Source organism: Oncorhynchus mykiss, chromosome 27 (genome assembly GCF_013265735.2).
Source record: "Oncorhynchus mykiss isolate Arlee chromosome 27, USDA_OmykA_1.1, whole genome shotgun sequence".
Lineage (NCBI taxonomy): Eukaryota > Metazoa > Chordata > Actinopteri > Salmoniformes > Salmonidae > Oncorhynchus > Oncorhynchus mykiss.
Window position 1 is genome coordinate 16,957,950 of NC_048591.1, and position 21,984 is coordinate 16,979,933.

The window sequence follows — 21,984 nt, forward strand, 5'->3', positions numbered from 1 at the left end:
CCATTATATACCCAAGTATAGAAATATACAGTATACGACTATGCTGTATATTATCTACCCAAGGTCTGTTTCAGTTACAGGGACGACCTATAGGAATGACATCCGCCTCGGACCATTGTAAGTATTTGAATGTCTAATGTCCAATTCACTATAATTGGTTGTTCTTAAGCGGTGTATCTGTAGAATTTATTGTTAATCATTTAATTAGTTATTATCACTCAGTCCAATATTGGGTTACATGTTTAATATGATACGATTAAGATGTTTTCCATCCATCATCGTTCCAGGTATCACATGCATGTCCTTGAGTTCATGGGTCAAGTTGCCAAAGAACATCTCCAGAACAGAAATCGTGGAGTCTGAGGGAATGAGGGAGAGAGAAAAAGAGAGTGGGAGAAATAGGGGCTTGAGAGAGAAGGAGGGAGGTTGAGAGAGATAGAGAGGGAGGGGGAGAGGGGGTGAGAGAGAAGGAGGGAGGGGGAGAGAGATAGAGAGTGAGGGAGGGGAGGAGGGGATGACAGAGAAGGAGGGAGGGGGAGAAAGAGAGGGAGGGGGGAGAAAGAGGGGGTGGGAGAGAAGGATGATAGATGGAAAAAGACGGAGCGAAAGAGAGCGAAGGGGGAGAAGGACAGACCCTGGGTTTAGCTGAAAGCACACTTTGACTCTGTCACATTTCTCACATTCCTGCTGAGGGGATAGGAACATTTAATAGGTGTTGCAGCTCTAATGATCTCTGTATTAAGTGGCTTCTTTCAGAAGCCTGCTGCATCATGGGACCCTTGGCTCAACAGCAGAGAGCAGGGCCTTAGGGGAGAGGACAGTCAAATGGAACGCTATTCCTTGTTTAGTGCACTACTTTTGTCCAGGCCTACTCCTGTATTCCCTATAGTAGTGCACTATGTATGGAATAGGGTGCCATTTGGGACGCACAATGCACTACAACTACTACTAAACTATAGTATTTTGGTCTGAACCGCTACACAGCAGTGGGTCATAGTACTGTATAGGAAGCATGGTCATGTAGAGCAGTAGAGAGTGAGTGCCCTCTGGTGCTCAGTATGAGTTTCTACACGCCATTATTAAACCTCAGTTATCCAGCCGGCAAACAAATTGGATGCGTCCCAAATGGCACCCTATTCTTTAGATAGTGCACCACTTTTGATCCCTATGGGCCTTGGTCAAAAGTAGTGCACTACATAGGGAGCCATTTTGGATGCAAATTCTGCTTCTATTCCTGGACTGGCTTCAAAGGACACATTCCAGACCCACTGGGTTATTAAAATCTGCAGTAATTACTCAAATTAAATACTAACGAACTCCAACTAGCAACAGTTCCCTGGAAATAAACCACATTACCGGCCGAACACATTAGTAGTGTTATTAGTAACCTCGTGGGTCTGAGTCCCTGTTTACCATCATTCAGAGGGCTTGTATGTCAGGCTGAATCTTAAATCAACCGCGGTCCCTTTACCCCTACACCTATACCCTACCCCCTACACCAAGCCCTTACTCCTAGCCCCTACCCTTTACTCACTAGCCCCTAGGCACCTCATAGACAAGAAAGGATCAGATAAGCAATCATATTGGTATGGTAGTGGTAGCTCCCTGTTATTCAGCAACTGTAGGTTAGGTGGAATTGTCACTAGTTTTACTCATATCTACCCACTCCTTCCAAGTATACACAAGTGGCTAGGTGTTAGGGGCTAGGGAACTGGGGTTGAAGTGGGACGTAATAGAAGGCTTAGTCCCAAATTGCACCCTATTCCCTACATTTGACCAGGGCCCATGGGTGTAGGCCTACCAGTGGTGTTGATCATGCTCTTGGGGGTGTTGGAGGCTGCAACAAAGATGTTGGGGGTGGAGCCTGTTGCCAGGCTGCTGGAGGATGCGTGTCCAACCGTGTTCACAGCCAGACTGCCTGGTGGAGGCTTCTTCACTGGGACCACCACACTCCTATACAGAGACACACACACACACACACACACAGAGCGAGAGAGAGAGCAGCTGCAGTAAGTGAGTAATTCTCCTATTACGTTATTAAGAGAAATATTAAATCATTAAGAAGAGATATAAATACATGGATATAAAAAGACAGTTCTATGTGTGAAGACACTTTTGGTTTCCTCTTAAGCATTTATAGGCACTAAAATACATCACATGAGGGAGGAAGGCAGTAAATACTGCCAGCAGGGTGTGCATCCCAAATGGCACTCTATTCCTTATATAGTGCACTACCTTTGACAAGAGCCCTGGTCAAAAGTAGTGCACTATATAGGGAATAGGGTGCTATTTGGGATGGAACCAGGGTATTTAGACGACCAAACTTGTGACCTTGCCATGGTCCACTTGGAGAGCACAGAGCATACATTCAGACCACTGGGATCTACTGCAATCAGTTATTCACTACCGATGAACAGCATGACACACATGCACGCGAACACACACGCGAACACACACACACACACACACACACACACACATACACATAGGGCAATGTAAGTATGCTGCATATTACAATTTCTGAGATACTGATGGTGACAGCATCATTTATTCAATACATCTGTGTACTGCTGCTTTAGTCTAGACTAGAGATCTCATTGACAGCAGCACATCACTGAGGAAATCAGCTATATATTTAATATTTTCTCTGAAGGTATTCCTTGTTCATATTGAGTTATTTATCTAGTCGCAATTCAACGGCTCAGACACAAGAGGTATGTGGCAGGGTCTACAATCAATCACGGATTACAAAAAGAAAACCAGCCCAGTCATGGACCAGGATGTCTTGCTCCCAGGCAGACTAAATAACTTTTTTGCCCGCTTTGAGGACAATACAGTGCCACTGACACGGCCCGCAACCAAAACCTGCGGACTCTCCTTCACTGCAGCCGACGTGAGTAAAACATTTAAACGTGTTAACCCTCGCAAGGCTGCCGGCCCAGACGGCATCCCCAGCCGCATCCTCAGAGCATGCGCAGACCAGCTGGCTGGTGTGTTTACGGACATATTCAATCAATCCTTATCCCAGTCTGCTGTTCCCACATGCTTCAAGAGGGCCACCATTGTCCCTGTTCCCAAGAAAGCTAAGGTAACTGAGCTAAACGACAACCGCCCCGTAGCACTCATTTCCATCATCATGAAGTGCTTTGAGAGACTAGTCAAGGACCATATCACCTCCACCCTACTTGACACCCTAGACCCACTCCAATTTGCTTACCGCCCAAATAGAGCATCCTGTCGGGCTGTATCACCGCCTGGTACGGCAACTGCTCCGCCCACAACCGTAAGGCTCTCCAGAGGGTAGTGAGGTCTGCACAACGCATCACCGGGGGCAAACTACCTGCCCTCCAGGACACCTACACCACCCGATGTCACAGGAAGGCCATAAAGATCATCAAGGACAACAACCACCCGAGCCACTGCCTGTTCACCCCGCTATCATCCAGAAGGCGAGGTCAGTACAGGTGCATCAAACCTGGACCGAGAGACTGAAAAACAGCTTCTATCTCAAGGCCACCAGACTGTTAAACAGCCATCACTAACATTGAGTGGCTGCTGCCAACACACTGACTCAACTCCAGCCACTTTAATAATGGGAATTGATGGAAATTGATGTAAAATATATCACTAGCCACTTTAAACAATGCTACTTAATATAATGTTTACATACCCTACATTACTCATCTCATATGTATACGTATATACTGTACTCTATATCATCTACTACATCTTTATGTAATACATGTATCACTAGCCACTTTTAAACTATGCCACTTTGTTTACATACCCTAAATTACTCGTCTCATATGTATATACTGTACTCGATACCGTCATTCATATATCTTTATGTACATATTCTTTATCCCTTTACACTTGTGTGTATAAGGTAGCAGTTGTGGAATTGTTAGGTTAGATTACTCGTTGGTTACTACTGCATTGTCGGAACGAGAAGCACAAGCATTTCGCTACACTCGCATTAACATCTGCTAACCATGTGTGTGTGTGACCGATACATTTGATTTGATTTGATTTGTAATCCTTTATAGGAGTAGGAACACAAACAATAAAAACACTGACAGGTTGAATGAACAATCACATGCCTTGTTCCATCACACTTCAGATTAGCACTAACTCCCCACATCTGTCACCACTGTAGATGGAGTTGAACATAAAAAAGGGAAAAGCTACAATAAGGATGTGTGCAGCTTATGGTCTCAACGGTCTGATACTGTATGTTGATCCAGCAGGAACCTTTTATATGAATAATTGATTATCTGAGTGCTCATGAATGATGCAAAGATTATCTAAGGCATCATTTATTAACAGGGGTGTGTTTAATAGGGGCTGCTGTGAATAAAGTGAGGATTAATCTAGTAAGAAATATTAATGAACGGGAGGTGATGACTGTGGATACATACATTTATATACACACACACACACATCCTCAATCATATAGATATACTATGGAAATAGATTCAAAAGATTAAACTTCCTAACATAATGAGTTCAATTAAAACCAAACAGAATAAATCAGTTCTTCATTAAAAATGTATTCACAAATACAGAGCTAGACAACATCCCCCTGTGTCACTGTTACTGTCAGACAGCTGTACTAGAGAGAGAGAGAGACAGAAAAGGAAAGAAGGGAATTTAAAGGTGCATTCAGATCAGCCATGCACTGGTCCCATCTGGTCATCCAGTTCTGGGTATTGAAGTCTCTAATTGAAAACTCCACCTCAGAGAGACTATCAACCAGAAAGGCCAGGGGACTCAGCCCTCCTCTCAACGCTCTGAGCCTTTTCTTTGTGCTCTGTTTTGATGTTGTCAGTCCCTATCAGCCTCAGGCCTGACAGCTCAGCCGTCCTGAGGCCTAGCCAGCCTAGCAGCTCATTCTGCTGGTAGGTGGAGAAGAATTAGACACAGCAAATTGAGGCTGGATGACATTAAAGCATGAAGGAGTCGTATGTGTGACCTGGACACTGTGTGTGAAAGCATTTCAAAAATAATACAGAGAGCTCTGGCAACTCATTTCAGCCTGCCAGGGCATATTAGGGCTGTGAGTGGTGAGGAGACAGGCTTGGGCATGGGAGGGGAGGAGGGATGGGGAGGGGTAAAATGGGACGCCGCTTCTGTTTAATCAGTCATCAGGGCCCAGGGGACCTCTGCAGTCCTTCAACTGACCCTTCATCTCCTCCTCCATCTCTCCTTCCTCTCCACCTTTCCTCTCTCCTCCATCTACTATCTACTTATCGCTTCTGTCCTCCATTTTTACCTTCATCACAAGTGACACACACCCCAAACAGGCCCTTCCGACAGCCACACCAACAGCAACACCAATCTTGACATGGTTCAGGGGTTTTTTGGTACAGAACGTTCACCAGACAGAAAGATAAGGATTCTGGGATGTGAACCCTGACCTCCTGTCAGCAGCAGGTTACCACGGGGACGGAACACAGATTACTGGGTTCTTATCTATGGCAGGAATGTAAACACACAACACACACAAGACCTTTCCAAACACACACACACACACACACACACACACACACACACACACACACACACACACACACTCCTCCCCATGGGGGCTTAGCGAACTGTACCAGATGTCTAACATGTGAGTGATGTTTAGCTTGCGACTGTATAACCATGAATGTTGCTCCTGACAACTAAACATACCTGGTGGATAAACTGTGGCGTGTTGAGTCTGCTTGACTAACAACACACATTATATTTCTGTCTTGAAGCGTATGTACTTGTCATCAACACATCAACTCCGTATTAAAAAAAATGATGTTTTATTGTCACACACAACGGATAGGTGCAGTGAAATGTGTTGCTTTACAGGGTCAGCCATAGTAGTACAGCGCCCCTGGAGCAAATTAGGGTTAAGTGCCTGGCTCAAGGGCACATCGACAGATTTTTCACTTTGTCGGCTCAGGTATTCGAACCAGTGAAATTTCCACTCTACCGCTAGGCTACCTGTACCCTTAACACCATTTCTTACTGTGGAGCTCAAGTTGTCAAACATGTATAGTACCAGTCAAAAGTCTGGACACACCTACTCATCCAAGGGTTTTTCTTTAATTTTACTATTTATTTTTACTATTTTTACTAATAATAGTGAAGAATTCAAAACTATGAAATAACACATGTAGTAACCAAAAAAGTGTTAAACAAATCAAAATCTATTTTATATTTGATATTCTTCAAATAGCCACCCTTTGCCTTGATGACAGTTTTGTACACTCTTGGCATTCTCTCAACCAGCTTCATGAGGAATGCTTTTTCCTTGAAGGAGTTCCTACATATGCTGAGCACTTGTTGGCTGCTTTACCTTCACTCAAAAAAAACCTTTGATTGAGTAGGTGTGTCCAAACTTTTGACTCTTACTGTATTAGCCATGCATAACAGAGTAGCCTCCAGTACAAAGAGTGGAACTGCATAGTTGTGTGTGTGTGTGTGTGTGTGTGTGTGTGTGTGTGTGTGTGTGTGTGTGTGTGTGTGTGTGTGTGTGTGTGTGTGTGTACCGTACCTGTCAAAGGAGTGGAACTGCATGGGCAGCATGGGGGAATGGGTCTCTCTCTGTACGGCAAGATCAGGGTAGGGGAGGGGCTCTGGTCCAGGTTCCACCCCCTCTACAGGCCCAGCCACTAGGCTCTTCAGGATTCTTCGTACGTTGATGTTTGAGTGGCTGATGGAGGAGATGGAGGAGGTGGTCCTTAGGACCTCCAGGCCAGGCGGCTCCAAGAGGGACTCTTGGCTATGCTTCTCCCCAGAGGAGAGGCTGCTGAGCAGGGAGGACATGGCGTCAGCTCGCCCGGGTCCTGAAGTGTCCAAGTCTGCCCCGTTTAACACACTGGCCATCTGGAGGGAGGGAGGGGGGGAGGGGGGGTAGTTTACTTATGTACTCATGTACCTGTAATCTTCCTGGGTTTATGCACAAACACACATTATAATACAACTCCAATCCACTCAAATAGAGCGAAAAAAGAGAACACAGTCTAGTATCTAGATGGTCAACCTGTTCCTCTCCAATGCCAGAGTCGGTGTGTGGCAGACAGCCTCTCTCTATGTGGAGCTCCTCAACAGGGGTGGGGGGCTCCTTACTTTGGTCAGGGTACGCCAGGGGGGTCTCTGGAACACACGCACGCACACACACGCACACACAGTCAGGACACAAGGACACTGGGTGGGCTCACACACATAGGCAGTGTTCCAAAGCATCAAATATGTGATGCATTGTGGGTTAATTGTGATTGACTGACCGATCTACAAATAATAATGAGTAGTCATTTAAGATTCAAGGTGATTCGTAGATCAGCCAGTTGGCAGTTGCTGATTGCAATGCAGTTGATGTCAAACAAGCCCATTCTCTCCCCATCTAACTTCCTCGTTTATCCTCTTCTAACTTCCCAGATAGACAGACATCTGCCATCTACCTGTTGGCTGGAAACTCTCTTCCTGGTGATATTATTTATAATGGCGGCGAAGTGTCCTTCCCAGAAGCCTCTCTGATCCCAACCTCCCGGCTGGAAATAGAACAAGCCTCACAACGCCCCAAACCCTCAGCATCTCTCTGTTTTTCTCTCTTTCTTTTACACTCTCTCTCAATCTATCTCTCTATGTATTGCTTGCTCTCTCTCAGGGTGTGCCCAGTGGGATGTAACTGTTCATACCACAGAGACCAGGGCTACCTGTACAACTTTCATACACCCACGTTCCCTTCCCCTCTCCCATTTCCCCTCTCCACTTCCATTCCTGTTTCCATGTTTCATTCTGCACAGTGCAATTAGTGGATCACATTAATTAATCAGAGAGCTGAGAGGATTGGAGTTGAATAACAAAAGCAAGCACTTGTGCTGGTAGATGAGTTGATCTCGTGGCGAATGCTGTATGCTGATTGGCTGATCATCCTGTTGGTCTCTCTCTGTGGTTCCAGGATGTCCCTGTACTTTGACACCATGAGGACAGAGATAAAGTAGACCACCGCTAGTGCCAAGAACTGGGCCTGCTTGCTGTCATCCTGGTGGGGATACATATACATGTTACACAATCATATGCACACAAACATGTTACACACGGACCAGCACACACACACACACAGTCATACTCACCACATCCCGAAACACGACAGCTCTCAGACGATTGATATCGACGTCCTGTAGAAGTCTGTCAGGGTCCTGGATGGGAGAACGTTACTGAGATATTTTCTGCTGTAAGAGATCTAAAGTGAGGAGACTAAGGGAGTCTGACATCATATGAGAATGTTACTGAGATATTTTCTGCTGTAGGAGATCTAAAGTGAGGAGACTAAGGGAGTCTGACATCATATGAGAATGTTACTGAGATATTTTCTGCTGTAGGATATCTAAAGTGAGGAGACTAAGGGAGTCTGACATCATAGCGGCCGTGTAACAATCTGTTTACTTAGCCGCTATCGTAGCATCCATATTACACTGCGTGTCACACTTAATGATCTTCCACACACCCCCCACTCATAGTTCCTGTACGTCCGGTGTCATGGCCACCCATCAACTGTACCATTACTACCAACTTAATATGTATTTTTAAATGATGAGGTTAGGTGAGGACCTACCTTGTTGGCAGATGCTGCACCATACAGGTTGTCCTGGCTTTTACTGTTGGTCCCTCTGTCCCTCTGTCTCTGTCTAACATCCAGACAGTTCCTCACTGCTACACAACACACTGGGAGGACAGACAGACAGACAGACAGACAGACAGACAGACAGACAGACAGACAGACAGACAGACAGACAGACAGACAGACAGACAGACAGACAGACAGACAGACAGACAGACAGACAGACAGACAGACAGACAGACAGACAGACAGACAGACAGACAGACAGACAGACAGACAGACAGACAGACAGACAGACAGACAGACAGACAGACAGACAGACAGACAGACAGACAGACAGACAGACAGACAGACAGACAGACAGACAGACAGACAGACAGACAGACAGACAGACAGACAGACAGACAGACAGACAGACAGACAGACAGACAGACAGACAGACAGACAGACAGACAGACAGACAGACAGACAGACAGACAGACAGACAGACAGACAGACAGACAGACAGACAGACAGACAGACAGACAGACAGACAGACAGACAGACAGACAGACAGACAGACAGACAGACAGACAGACAGACAGACAGACAGACAGACAGACAGACAGACAGACAGACAGACAGACAGACAGACAGACAGACAGACAGACAGACAGACAGACAGACAGACAGACAGACAGACAGACAGACAGACAGACAGACAGACAGACAGACAGACAGACAGACAGACAGACAGACAGACAGACAGACAGACAGACAGACAGACAGACAGACAGACAGACAGGGTATCAGAAGCTGCATCTTGAAACGCATTAATGATTTTTTTTTATATAAAAAAATATGACCTTTATTTAACTAGGCAAATCAGTTAAGAACAAATTCTTATTTACAATGACGGCCTAGGAAAAGTGGGTTAACTGCCTTGTTCAGGAGCAGAACGACAGATTTTTACCTTGTCAGCTTAGGGATTCAATCTAGCAACCTTTCGGTTACTGGCCCAACGCTCTAACCAGTAGGTTACCTGCTTGTCTGATCACTATTAGTTCCAAGCTGCCAGGCCAGAGTCATGGTGAAACAAACAGCCAGACAAATTTCACACTACAGATGATGATAGTGAGATAGAGAGAGAGAGAGTGTGTGTGTGTGTGTGTGTGTGTGTGTGTGTGTGTGTGTGTGTGTGTGTGTGTGTGTGTGTGTGTGTGTGTGTGTGTGGAAAATTCTCCCTCGTCGACAAAGTCTATTTTAGGGGTTAGGGTTAGGGTTGCAATTAGGGTTAGAATCATGGTTGAGTTTAGGTTTAGGGTTAGGGTTAGGGGTTAAGGACAGGGTTAGGGTTGAGGTTAGGTTTAGGAGTTAAGGTTAGGGGATATGGACAGAGTTAGGGTTGAGGTTAGGTTTAGGGTTAGGGTTAGGGGTTAAGGACAGGGTTAGGGTTGAGGTTAGGTTTAGGAGTTAAGGTTAGGGGTTAAGGACAGGGTTAGGGTTGAGGTTAGGTTTAGGGTTAGGGTTAGGGTTTAAGGACAGGGTTAGGGTTGAGGTTTGGGTTAGGGGTTAAGGATAGGGTTAGGGTTGAGGTTAGGGTTAGGGTTAGGGGTTAAGGACAGGGTTAGGGTTGAGGTTATGGGTTAAGGACAGGGTTAGGGTTGAGGTTAGGGTTAGGGGTTAAGGACAGGGTTAGGGTTGAGGTTAGGGTTAGGGTTAGGGTTAGGGGTTAAGGACAGGGTTAGGGTTGAGGTTAGATTTAGGGTTAGGGTTAGGGGTTAAGGACAGGGTTAGGGTTGAGGTTAGGGGTTAAGGACAGGGTTAGGGTTGAGGTTAGGGTTAGGGGTTAAGGATAGGGTTAGGGTTGAGGTTAGGGTTAGGGGTTAAGGACAGGGTTAGGGTTGAGGTTAGGGTTAGGGGTTAAGGATAGGGTTAGGGTTGAGGTTAGGGAAAACAGGATTTTGAATGGAAATAAATGTTAGGTCTCCACCGGTATAGTAAAACATAAGCTGTGTGTTTCAAATCAAATAAAACTTCCCAGTGGGGACCTAAATGCTTACTTCCAAGCCCTTAACCAACAGTACAGTTCAAGAAAGAGTTAAGAAAATGTGTGTATACAGGGGGCACCGGTACCGAGTCAGTGTGCGGGGAAACAGGTTAGTTGAGGTAATTTGTACATGTAGGTGAGTGACTATGCATAGATAATAAACAGCGAGTAGCAGCAGTGTGCAAAAGGCAGGGGGGGTCAATGTAAATAGTCCGGTGGCGATTTTATTAATTGTTCAGCAGTCTTATGGCTTGTGGGTAGAAGCTGTTGAGGAGCCTTTTGGTCCTAGACTTGGTGCTCCGGTACCGCTTGCCGTGCGGTAGCAGAGAAATAACTTCTATAACTTGGGTGACTGGAGTCTCTGACAAAAAACATTTCACTACCCTCTGTAGCGCCTTACGGTCAGATGCCGAGCAGCTGCCATACCAGGCGGTGATGCAACCAGTGCTCTCGATGGTGCAGATGTAGAACCTTTTGATGATCTGGGGACCCTTGGCAAATCTTTTCAGTCTCCTGAGGGGGAAAAGGTTTTGTCGTGCCCTCTTCACGACTGTCTTGGTATGTTTGGACCATGATAGTTTGTTGGTGATGTGGACACCAAGGAACTTGAAAGTCGCTCCACTACAGCCCCGTCGATGTTAATGGGGGCCTGTTCAGCCCGCCTTTTCCTGTAGTCCACGATCAGCTCCTATGCGTGTGCGTATGTGTGTGTGGTGAGTGTAAGTGTGGATTTGTTCTGAGTTACTTCAGACCTAGCTTCAATAGTCTGGTCTTTACACAGACAAGCTACCTGACTGAACTACCAACCACTACAGCAGACACACACTATTAATGAAAATCATGACTCACCAAAGCACATGTACTATCTAATAGCAGTGCATTTAGAAAATTAATTAGCTAGGTTGACCACATCAAAGAATTTCATGGAATACTGGAATTATTGAAATGATAGTGAAATGATTTTGCCACGGCATTTGCTGATCTCGTGAATCGTCTAACATGACAGTTAATGTGTGTGACAAGGGCACGCTCACACACACGCACGCGCGCACGCAGGCACACACAGACTCTTACCCAGTCGTAGACACTGTCTCATCAGGCCTCCAGAGGACATGTTCTTCTCAGCCTCTATCTCAGAGAAGTTGAGTGAGCTGGCGAACACCAGAACGTCCACCATGGCCATCAGACGGGACAGGAAGGACACCGCCGTCTCTGAAGACATGCCCTGGGTCGCCTCGATGTTCTCCAACTCAGCCTGATCGCAACGCAGGGGTTCAGGGGACAGGGGACAGGGGAGGGGGAAGAGGGGGACATCATATATACTCAAGAAACAGAATAACTAAATATTGTTCTGTTGTACCTGAGAGAATAAATGTTTAGAAATAAAATAAAACTTACAGCATATGCACTAACCTGGGTACTCTGGCCATGCACACAAACAAAAAGAAGAAAACATCACAACAGATGATTCAAATCAACAGATCCAGTCAGCAGGTAAAGCACATACAATCCTTAACACACAGAAGCAAAACACACAGAGGAAACCATCACCAACTTAAACGACTCTGACAAAGTAAAATTCTCATTAGCTGAATATATAGCAGAATGAAGCTGAGCAAATGAAAACGGCTACAATCAATAAAGACAATCAACTAGTTCTATTTCCTAGAGAACGATCATTAATGAAGACATAAACATGCAGTTCCTAATAGCCACCACTAGATGATAGTGTGGCACCACAGAGAGGCTGACTGGCTTACAGAAGGAGAGGTGGCAGAGAAGCTGGCTGACTGATTTACAGAAGGAGAGGTGGCAGAGAAGCTGACTGACTGATTTACAGAAGGAGAGTTGGCAGAGAAGCTGACTGACTGATTTACAGGAGGACAGGTGGTAGAAAGGGACTGACTGATTTACAGGAGGACAGGTGGTAGAAAGGGACTGACTGATTTACAGGAGGACAGGTGGTAGAAAGGGACTGACTGATTTACAGAAGGAGAGGTGGTAGAGAAGCTGACTGACTGATTTACAGGAGGACAGGTGGTAGAAAGGGACTGACTGATTTACAGGAGGACAGGTGGTAGAAAGGGACTGACTGATTTACAGAAGGAGAGGTGGCAGAGAAGCTGACTGACTGATTTACAGAAGGAGAGGTGGCAGAGAAGCTGACTGACTGATTCACAGGAGGACAGGTGGTAGAAAGGGACTGACTGATTTACAGGAGGACAGGAGGTAGAAAGACTGACTGAATGACTTACAGAAGGAGAGGTGGCAGCAGAGAGCAGAGGAAGGATCCCTCCACAGGCGATGATGATGTTGTCTACCATCTGAGAGAGGAGGTGGATGGTGTTGTGGACAAAGATGATGTTCTCATTGCTGTTGACAAAATCCATGACGGATTTGGTTGAATGGCTGCAGGGAGGCAGAAAGAGAGAGGGAGAGAACTGGATTACAGTTAATTTAATCAGGATGCAGTAGCATGTCACACAATGTTAAGCATAGGTCAGGTCTTAGGTCAGGTCAGAGACACGTGTTGAATAATCAGCCGCAGTAAGGCTAGTTAGAAACCCTGGCTGCAGGATCTACTGTAACTCTTGTTTTACTCTCAATGAGTGTGATATTCGGTTGTCTTACCTAACTTAGTTGAATGCACTGACTGTAAGAGCATCTGCTAAATGATCAAAATGTTAACGTAACATTCCACTGCATGTCCTTTGTGGAAGCCCAACGTGGTCAGACATAGTGCACTACAGAGGGGCATTGGGCTTTGATACAAAGTAGTGCACTACATACGGACTATGGTGTGATTAGGGACATGTCCTCAACATCTCGGTCCCCTCACCTCCTCCAGATGTGGACGTCTGTCTCCAGGGCCAACAGCAGGTCGGTGAGGAGGCGCTGGTGCATGGCCGACCACTTGAACTCTGGGATGCGGAACATGGTGGTGCGAGGGCCTGGGCTGAACTGGCGTCGCTGCTCCTCTGTCATGGGCATCCCTCTGAAGCCCAGGTCCACACGCAGGTCACGCTCTAACTGGGCTGCTGTACGACTATGGAGGGACTGACACACACACACAGACACACACACACACACAACTATAATTCACAGTGTATAAAGCAGTGTGTAAATTAAAATTAGTCATTACATAACAGCAGAGACTCTATTAATAGTATTTTAGTCCTCTCTCTCCTCCTCTCCCTCTTGCTCTCTCCTCCTCCTCCTCCTCTCATCCTTCCTCGCATCAGACTACTAACAGGAGGGAGAGAGGAGGGACAAAGGGAAGTGGGAGCGAGGAGGAAGAGAGGACAAGAGGGAGGGAGGTCTTGTAATTTAACTAACCTGTGTAGTAGCAGTGGTCTGAATCTTCTTAACCTCCTTTCCTTCGTCTGACCTCTCAGTGTCTGAGGTGTTGCTGACTGCATCTGTCCCACTACCTTTCCCACCAGCCAAGGGCTCGCCCCCCTCCGACAACCCAGACCCTTCAACCCTAGCTCCAGCCCCGGTCTCTGTGAACTCTGACCCCTTAGAGCAGGCCTCTTCCCTGGGCATGGAGGTGACGTCACCCAGGGTGGTCTGGAGCTTAAATCTATCTTCCTCCAGGATGCTGCTGATCGGACCACCAGGAGTGACCGTGCCGACCATGCCGATGGTCCCCAGCTCAGAGCTGCCAGTCATGTGGTCCAGCAGGCCCAGGTCATGGCTGTGGCCCGGGGGGAAAGGGGACTCAGGGTCTGGATCAGGGTTAGAACCAGGACTTGGCAGGACCAGGGGCTCTTCCTGTTGAGTTCAGTTCTGTTTAGTTAACTTGCACATAACAAAACACAAGCAGAAGAAAAGAAAAGAAAGATGAACTAACCTGGCCAAACATGAAGCTGCTGTTGCTAGGGAGACTGTCCTTGTCGTCATCAGCAAGGGTGATGAGGGGACCAGTGTTGTGGTTGTCGGGCGCGACGGCGACAGTTGCGTTGGGGACCAGTACTCCACTGGCGGCGCTGCTGCTTAGCTTCTCTACAGCAGCACAGTAAACGTTGTCCAATAGGGAGTCCACCTGGACCAACGCCCCGCCCCTGTCCTCAGAGACAACACCCCCGGCCACACCCACTGTCACGCCCAGCGGCTCTGGAGACAGGTCCAGGTCATCCAGCTTCACCTCTGTGGCTTCCACCTGGGAGATGGAGGGATTGATTGATTGGCTGATTGATTGATTGATTGATTAACTGACTGACTGACTGATTGATTTTAAGAGTCTACTTGCAAGAACTGTGATATGTGGTGTTTTTTTCCAACTAAACTTAGTTGAATGCACTGACTGGAAGTTGCTCTGGATACAAGCATCACCTGTAAAAACTATTAAAACAGATGGAGACACCATACCTTTTCAGCCTTGATGTCCACCAACAGGTCATGAACCTCCACTCTGACCCCTGACCCCGTCGTCCCTGTCCCCCCGAGCCCCCCCTCCTCCCTTGTCTTCCCCTCTGACGGTGTGTTCCGGGGGTGGCCGGGGGTCTCGGGGTAGTCGGCCTCGCTCTCCGGGGTCTGTGTCTGGGAGTCTATCTCTCTGATCTCCATGTTCCCCTGGATGCCCCCGGCCTGGAGGTCCTGCAGGCCTGAGATGGTGCTGACCAGACCCTTCCTCCCCTTCTTAATGTTCTCCTCTTCCTGACGCTGGTAGTCCTCATACATCTTAGCCAGGTACTCCTTATGGGCCTCGTATGTTACCTACAGTATAGAACAGACATTATCAATATTATTATCTATAATTAATCACCTAGAACTAATAATCAAGCTCATCTCAGCCAGGTTCTCCATATGTGCCTCGTGTAGGTTACCATATAGAGAGGGAGAGACATGATCAATAACTTAATCAAAAGTAGTGCACTATATGCTATTTGGGACGCAGACAGCCGCTGAGTCTTACCTTGGAGTGAGCGATGGAGAGTGTATCCACCCAGACCCTCCAACCTCCCCACTCATACTTGATAGCATGGTAGAGCAGGATCCTGAAGAGGCTATAGACCATCTCCATCATCTTCTGTTCCTCTGGGTTTTTAGGGTTGATATAGCCCAGACTGAACATCCAGTCCTGCCATACTGAACACTGCAGCAGACACCTAGAACAATAATATATACTATTACAACTATTATCAATACGTTTCTCACTACTAGAGCAAACAGCAGGAGAGACCAGGGCTACATAGTCAGTAGTCTAAGTTAAAGTCGGTCTGTAGGCCAACAGCAGTACTCCCTCTGATCGTTGCTCGGTTCTAATGTGACTTGATCACCAGCCACTCTATCAGTGAAACAATTCATTCTGATCACCTTCTATTATGTGAATTAGTGAAATGATCTGATGCTGTGTTGTATAGTCAGTAGTTAGACAACAATAGTGTGTAGATTGGTGATACCATTAGTATCACTATCACCAGTCACTGCTGGGAAAGAGTCATTACACAGCTGTAAATTATAGAGTGACTGTGTGTGTGTGTGTGTGTGTGTGTGTGTGTGTGTGTGTGTGTGTGTGTGTGTGTGTGTGTGTGTGTGTGTGAGCTTGCGTGCATGTCCATGCGTGTCCGCACCGTCGGTTTTCGCGGCTGTTGCTGAACAGTTTGATCATGTCTGAGAGGAAGAGACGTCGAACCTCCATCAGCTCAACGCTGGGGGACGAGCTCTTCAACAGGGTCGCTACTACCTTAAGGATCACTGGAACACACACACACACACACACACACACACACACACACACACACACACACACACACACACACACACACACACACACACACACACACACACACACACACACGACTTTGCTAAATCTGCACTTTAAATACAGTTTGACTTGACTACAATAACATTCAGAGGGACAGCAGACAGACTTACTGGGGTTCTGTATCTTGATTGTAGAGTCTGGTTCAGGGTGGGGTTTGTGGACAACCTGGGTACACACCTGCTCTGTCAGGATCTGATGGGAAGAACACAGACAATCACTAAATAGGGAATAGGGTGTCATTTGGGATGTACCAAGGTAGTCTCTGCTTCTAACAGGACAATGGGGTGGACATAATGAGGTTATAGGAGATTATCAGCACGAGGCTATAACGATCCCTGACCCCACTGCCACAAGATCTGCAGTTCACGGATTGGCCTGTTCAGCCATCTCAGAACCCATGGCCAGCCAGACCCATAATGCAACCCGGAGCCGTGACACCTGGAGGGAAAACATACTCGACTACGAGAGATCCCTGAAGAAGAAGTGTGTGTGTATGTGTAGTTATAGAGAAGTTAGAGAGAATAATGTACCTCGTACAGCGCGTTGTAGATGGTCACTGACACAGTATTAGTGTGAAGCATCAGCCTCTCCCCCAAGAGAGTGAAGAGACTGTGTGTGTGCATGATCTCAACCTTCCTTCTGTGGACAGACACACACACACACACACACACACACACACACACACACACACACACACACACACACTAACCCTGTTAGAAGTCCCTGGACAGTTTTACGCTTCAGACAAAACTTATTTTAAGAGAAGAAGAGAAGAGAAGGTGGGAAAAGAAGAAGAGAAGAAGGGAGAAGAGAAGAAGAGAAGAGGGTTGAACAGAAGAAGAGAAGAGAGGAGAACAGAAGAAGAGAAGAGGTGTGAACAGAAGAAGAGAAGAGGTGTGAACAGAAGAAGAGAAGAGGGGTGAACAGAAGAAGAGAAGAGGGTTGAACAGAAGAAGAGAAGAGAGGAGAACAGAAGAAGAGAAGAGGTGTGAACAGAAGAAGAGAAGAGAGGAGAACAGAAGAAGAGAAGAGGGGTGAACAGAAGAAGAGAAGAGAGGAGAACAGAAGAAGAGAAGAGGGGTGAACAGAAGAAGAGAAGAGGGGTGAACAGAAGAAGAGAAGAGGGGTGAACAGAAGAAGAGAAGAGGAGGTGAACAGAAGAAGAGAAGAGAGGTGAACAGAAGAAGAGAAGAGAGGTGAACAGAAGAAGAGAAGAGGTGTGAACAGAAGAAGAGAAGAGGAGGTGAACAGAAGAAGAGAAGAGGAGAGAACAGAAGAAGAGAAGAGGAGGTGAACATAAGAAGAGAAGAGGAGAGAACAGAAGAAGAGAAGAGGAGGTGAACAGAAGAAGAGAAGAGGTGTGAACAGAAGAAGAGAAGAGGAGGTGAACAGAAGAAGAGAAGAGGTGTGAACAGAAGAAGAGAAGAGGAGGTGAACAGAAGAAGAGAAGAGAGGTGAACAGAAGAAGAGAAGAAGAGGTGAACAGAAGAAGAGAAGAGAGGTGAACAGAAGAAGAGAAGAGGGGAGAACAGAAGAAGAGAAGAGGGGTGAACAGAAGAAGAGAAGAGGTGTGAACAGAAGAAGAGAAGAGGGGTGAACAGAAGAAGAGAAGAGTGGTGAACAGAAGAAGAGAAGAAGGGAGAAGAGAAGAAGAGAAGAGGAGGTGAACAGAATAAGAGAAGAAGGGAGAACGGAAGAAGAGAAGAGGAGGTGAACAGAATAAGAGAAGAGGGGAGAACAGAAGAAGAGAAGAGGAGAGAACAGAAGAAGAGAAGAGGTGTGAACAGAAGAAGAGGTGTGAACAGAAGAAGAGAAGAGAGGAGAACAGAAGAAGAGAAGAGGTGTGAACAGAAGAAGAGAAGAGGAGGTGAACAGAAGAAGAGAAGAGGTGTGAACAGAAGAAGAGAAGAGGAGGTGAACAGAAGAAGAGAAGAGGTGTGAACAGAAGAAGAGAAGAGAGGAGAACAGAAGAAGAGGTGTGAACAGAAGAAGAGAAGAGAGGAGAACAGAAGAAGAGAAGAGGAGGTGAACAGAAGAAGAGAAGAGAGGAGAACAGAAGAAGAGAAGAGGTGTGAACAGAAGAATGAGAAGAGAGGAGAACAGAAGAAGAGAAGAGGTGTGAACAGAAGAAGAGAAGAGGAGGTGAACAGAAGAAGAGAAGAGGTGTGAACAGAAGAAGAGAAGAGAGGAGAACAGAAGAAGAGAAGAGGTGTGAACAGAAGAATGAGAAGAGAGGAGAACAGAAGAAGAGAAGAGGTGTGAACAGAAGAAGAGAAGAGGAGGTGAACAGAAGAAGAGAAGAGGTGTGAACAGAAGAATGAAAAGAAGGGAGAAGCGAATGTCTTTCATAGATCCAGACCTCTCTTGGGGACAGTCTTTCATGGAGGGAGGGAGGGAGGGAGGGAGGGATAATAACTCACTTGTGTCCCAGGTGTTTGAGAAAGTATCCTAGGACTTTGAGGGACTGGACTCTGATGCTCTCAGTCTTCGAGGCCAGCAGCTTGTACATCACCCTGGAACAGGACAGGAGACATATGAGTCACATGTAGACATGTTAATGATTGTGTCCCCTATGGGCTCTGGTCATAGTGCACTATAAAGGGAATGGAGTGGTGGGACGCAGACAATGAAACCAGGCTGAACTAGTCGGGTGTGCAGGGAAAGACCTCCCTGTCTGTGTTGAGAGTCTGTGTGTCGGAGTGACAACTAAATTATTTTCCTGATCAAAACTGAGCCATTCCATTTCCTGCAGTGAAGATTCTGAGAACTCCGCAGGAGTCAGTAGCTGATATACATGTATATTTCATAGAATACACAGGGCATACAGTATGTTTGATCACCAGTGTCTGAAATAAAAATGAATATGTTAATATCATATCATTTCTATGTAGATTTCTTCTTACAGAATATGTGAATTATTCAACAGGTATCATGTAGATTCACAACACTGGCTCCAGTGTTAGAGATGTGATGTTATTACATGCATTTTGTGCATCAACAGAAAGGGGGCTTTGTTCCCCAAGGGCTGTGTGTGTGTACCTTATGCCGTTCCTCTGGTCGAAAGCTGGAATCATGGAGGCTGGGTGTTCTGACATCAGAGCCACTACCAGCTGAAGAACATCATGGATATTATCATCCTATAGATAGATAGATAGATAGATAGATAGATAGATAGATAGATAGATAGATAGATAGATAGATAGATAGATAGATAGAGAGAGAGAGAATTAGAAAAAGAAAGAAAGAGAGAGGGATAGAGAAAGGGAGAGAGATGGGGGTGAGAGATGGAGAGGGATAGAGAAAGGGAGAGAGATGGGGGTAAGAGATGGAGAGGGATAGAGAAAGGGAGAGAGAGGGGGGTGAGAGATGGAGAGGGATAGAGAAAGGGAGACAGGGAGAGAGTTGGAGAGATTATAGCTCCATACAGTAGATGGACAGACCATCATCAATGGACAGACCTCACAACCCTACACAACTACTGCTCCTGAGTGGTGCAGTGGTCTAAGACACTGCATCTCAGTGCAAGAGCTGTCACTGCAGTCCCTGGTTCGAAACCAGGCTAAATCCCATCCGGCCGTGATTCTGAAGGAGCTGCACAATTGGCCCAGCGTATTCAGGGTTTGGCCAGGATAAGACGTCATTATAATGAAGAATCTGTTCTTAACTGACTTGCCAAGTTATATATTGGTAAAAAAAAAAAAAATGTTTAACAGCACAGAACCATGGGGGCTTGAAACTCACCTCATGCATGGTTAGCAGGTAGTTCAGGATACTCTGCAGCTCATCTTCCTTCACACCTCGGTCCTAAGAAACGACACACACGTTTTCACACTGACCAAAGAAACAATGTGTTCCTACTATTAACAGAAACAGATGGGAAACTGCCTTAGATTGCTTAGTAAACACTGGCAGGTCTGCTATATACTAAAGCTAACGCCAGAGTGTTTGTATGCCAGTATCCAGGAGATAAACGTAGGCATGAGCTATGCTGTTGATGGATAATGATTCTAATTTTGGAACCAGTTGACAAATCCTGGTTTGTGAAATTACTATAATATTGCAGCACGTTCCGTGTTCGTTCCCCAGTCTCCTGTTGTTGTTTACAGTGATGTAAAGTTTAGACACTTCTGAGGAGGAACCAGACTCTCTGCAGGAACAGATTGGAAGTTAATTGCTGTTTGAGCTGTGTGTGTGTGTGTGTGTGTGTGTGTGTGTGTGTGTGTGTGTGTGTGTGTGTGTGTGTGTGTGTGTGTGTGTGTGTGTGTGTACGCATGTAGCTGATGCTGTTCAGGGTTGTAGATATTTTTTATTAGTAGCCATTTTCTCTCTTTTGTTTAAATTCGGCTTATTTCCGTAGTGGCCCCAGGCTGCAGGCCTAGGCTGCTGGGGGTGGTAGTTGTGGCAGAAATGGAGCCTGCTGTCATGTTGTTGAAGCTAAGCAATTGATTTGAACACGACACGGACGGACCTGAACCTGCATGCTGATTGGACCATAATGGTTCCAGAGCAATTACCCATGATGCCTTTCTGGTGGAGATAAACTGTTTTGGTGTGGAGGTGCATGTGTGTGTGTGTGTGTGTGTGTGTGTGTATGTATGTGTGTGTGTGTGTGTGTGTGCAGTACCTTGAGGATGAGTTGTTTAAGGAACAGCAACATGAAAGCCCTGAGAGAGATGATCTCCTGCTGGGTGGGCCTTGGACCATCTGAGGACAAACACAGACCGAATCACTGGGATCAGTAACGTGCACACACACATACACACACGTCTGATGTTGACTTCCTATCTCGGAGACGATCCATCGCTATCAGAAATTTACAGAGCGCAGTACAAGTCAACAGGGTGCTGTATGCATAACACTGCCAAACCCAGATGACTGACCAGATATGAGATATGACACGTTACAGACGGTTGGTTATTGATTACAGCTGCAGCCCAGCACAATGCTCAGGACTCTGCGGTCCCGTTCTGTGAGCTTGTGTGGCCTACCACTTCGAGGCTGAGCCGTTGATGCTCCTACATGTTTCCACTTCACAATAACAGCACTTACAGTTGACCATGGCCGCTCTAGCAGGGCAGAGGTTTGACAAACTGACTTGTTGGAAAGGTTGCATCCTATGACGGTGCCATATTATAAGTCACTGAGCTCTTCAGTAAGACCATTCTACTGTCAATGTTTGTCTATCGGGATTGCAAGGCTGTGTGCTGCATTTTATACATCTGTCAGCAACGGTTGTGGCCGAAATAGCCGAATCCACTCATTTGAAAGGTTGTCAACATACTGTTCTACATATAGTGTACGTGGACAGGTTTCTGCCACAGAGAGATCAATAACACCAAGCTTTCATTTACACAAGACATATGAGAATGTATCTCCCAGAGTGAGGATAGTCCTCTGCTGTCAGACACAATGTAACACAACATCTGACTGTCCTGTTTCCCCTCAGAAATCAATGGAACCCCTTCAACACAGGCTCCCTCAGCTCCTTGTCAGACTGATTAGTAGAAAGGCATCTGAGAACACAGTACAGGGACAGAACAAGTCGTAGATAACAGCATCCTTAACAACACAGCTGCATCC

General features: G+C 46.3%; 1 protein-coding gene across 8 annotated transcripts in view; it reads right to left on the reverse strand.

Moving 5' to 3' along the window:
• Window positions 1-21,984, reverse strand: part of LOC110507646 (neurobeachin-like) — a 307,618-nt gene that overhangs the window by 201,353 nt on the left and 84,281 nt on the right. For 4 of the 8 annotated variants that reach the window (XM_036965230.1, XM_036965227.1, XM_036965225.1 and 1 more), the window contains exons 14-34: window positions 21,029-21,108; window positions 20,146-20,208; window positions 19,444-19,541; window positions 18,825-18,917; window positions 16,935-17,043; window positions 16,515-16,596; window positions 16,211-16,334; window positions 15,553-15,745; window positions 15,006-15,353; window positions 14,488-14,796; window positions 13,971-14,408; window positions 13,474-13,691; window positions 12,890-13,043; window positions 12,033-12,056; window positions 11,709-11,889; window positions 8,600-8,709; window positions 8,118-8,183; window positions 7,858-8,026; window positions 7,025-7,137; window positions 6,536-6,867; window positions 1,802-1,953 (exon numbers count right to left, since the gene is read on the reverse strand). In XM_036965230.1, the coding sequence (XP_036821125.1) occupies window positions 1,802-1,953; window positions 6,536-6,867; window positions 7,025-7,137; window positions 7,858-8,026; window positions 8,118-8,183; window positions 8,600-8,709; window positions 11,709-11,889; window positions 12,033-12,056; window positions 12,890-13,043; window positions 13,474-13,691; window positions 13,971-14,408; window positions 14,488-14,796; window positions 15,006-15,353; window positions 15,553-15,745; window positions 16,211-16,334; window positions 16,515-16,596; window positions 16,935-17,043; window positions 18,825-18,917; window positions 19,444-19,541; window positions 20,146-20,208; window positions 21,029-21,108 (3,456 nt within the window). The remainder of the gene's footprint in view (window positions 1-1,801; window positions 1,954-6,535; window positions 6,868-7,024; window positions 7,138-7,857; window positions 8,027-8,117; window positions 8,184-8,599; window positions 8,710-11,708; window positions 11,890-12,032; window positions 12,057-12,889; window positions 13,044-13,473; window positions 13,692-13,970; window positions 14,409-14,487; window positions 14,797-15,005; window positions 15,354-15,552; window positions 15,746-16,210; window positions 16,335-16,514; window positions 16,597-16,934; window positions 17,044-18,824; window positions 18,918-19,443; window positions 19,542-20,145; window positions 20,209-21,028; window positions 21,109-21,984) is intronic. The other 4 variants (XM_036965232.1, XM_036965228.1, XM_036965231.1 and 1 more) reach the window with 2 other exon arrangements.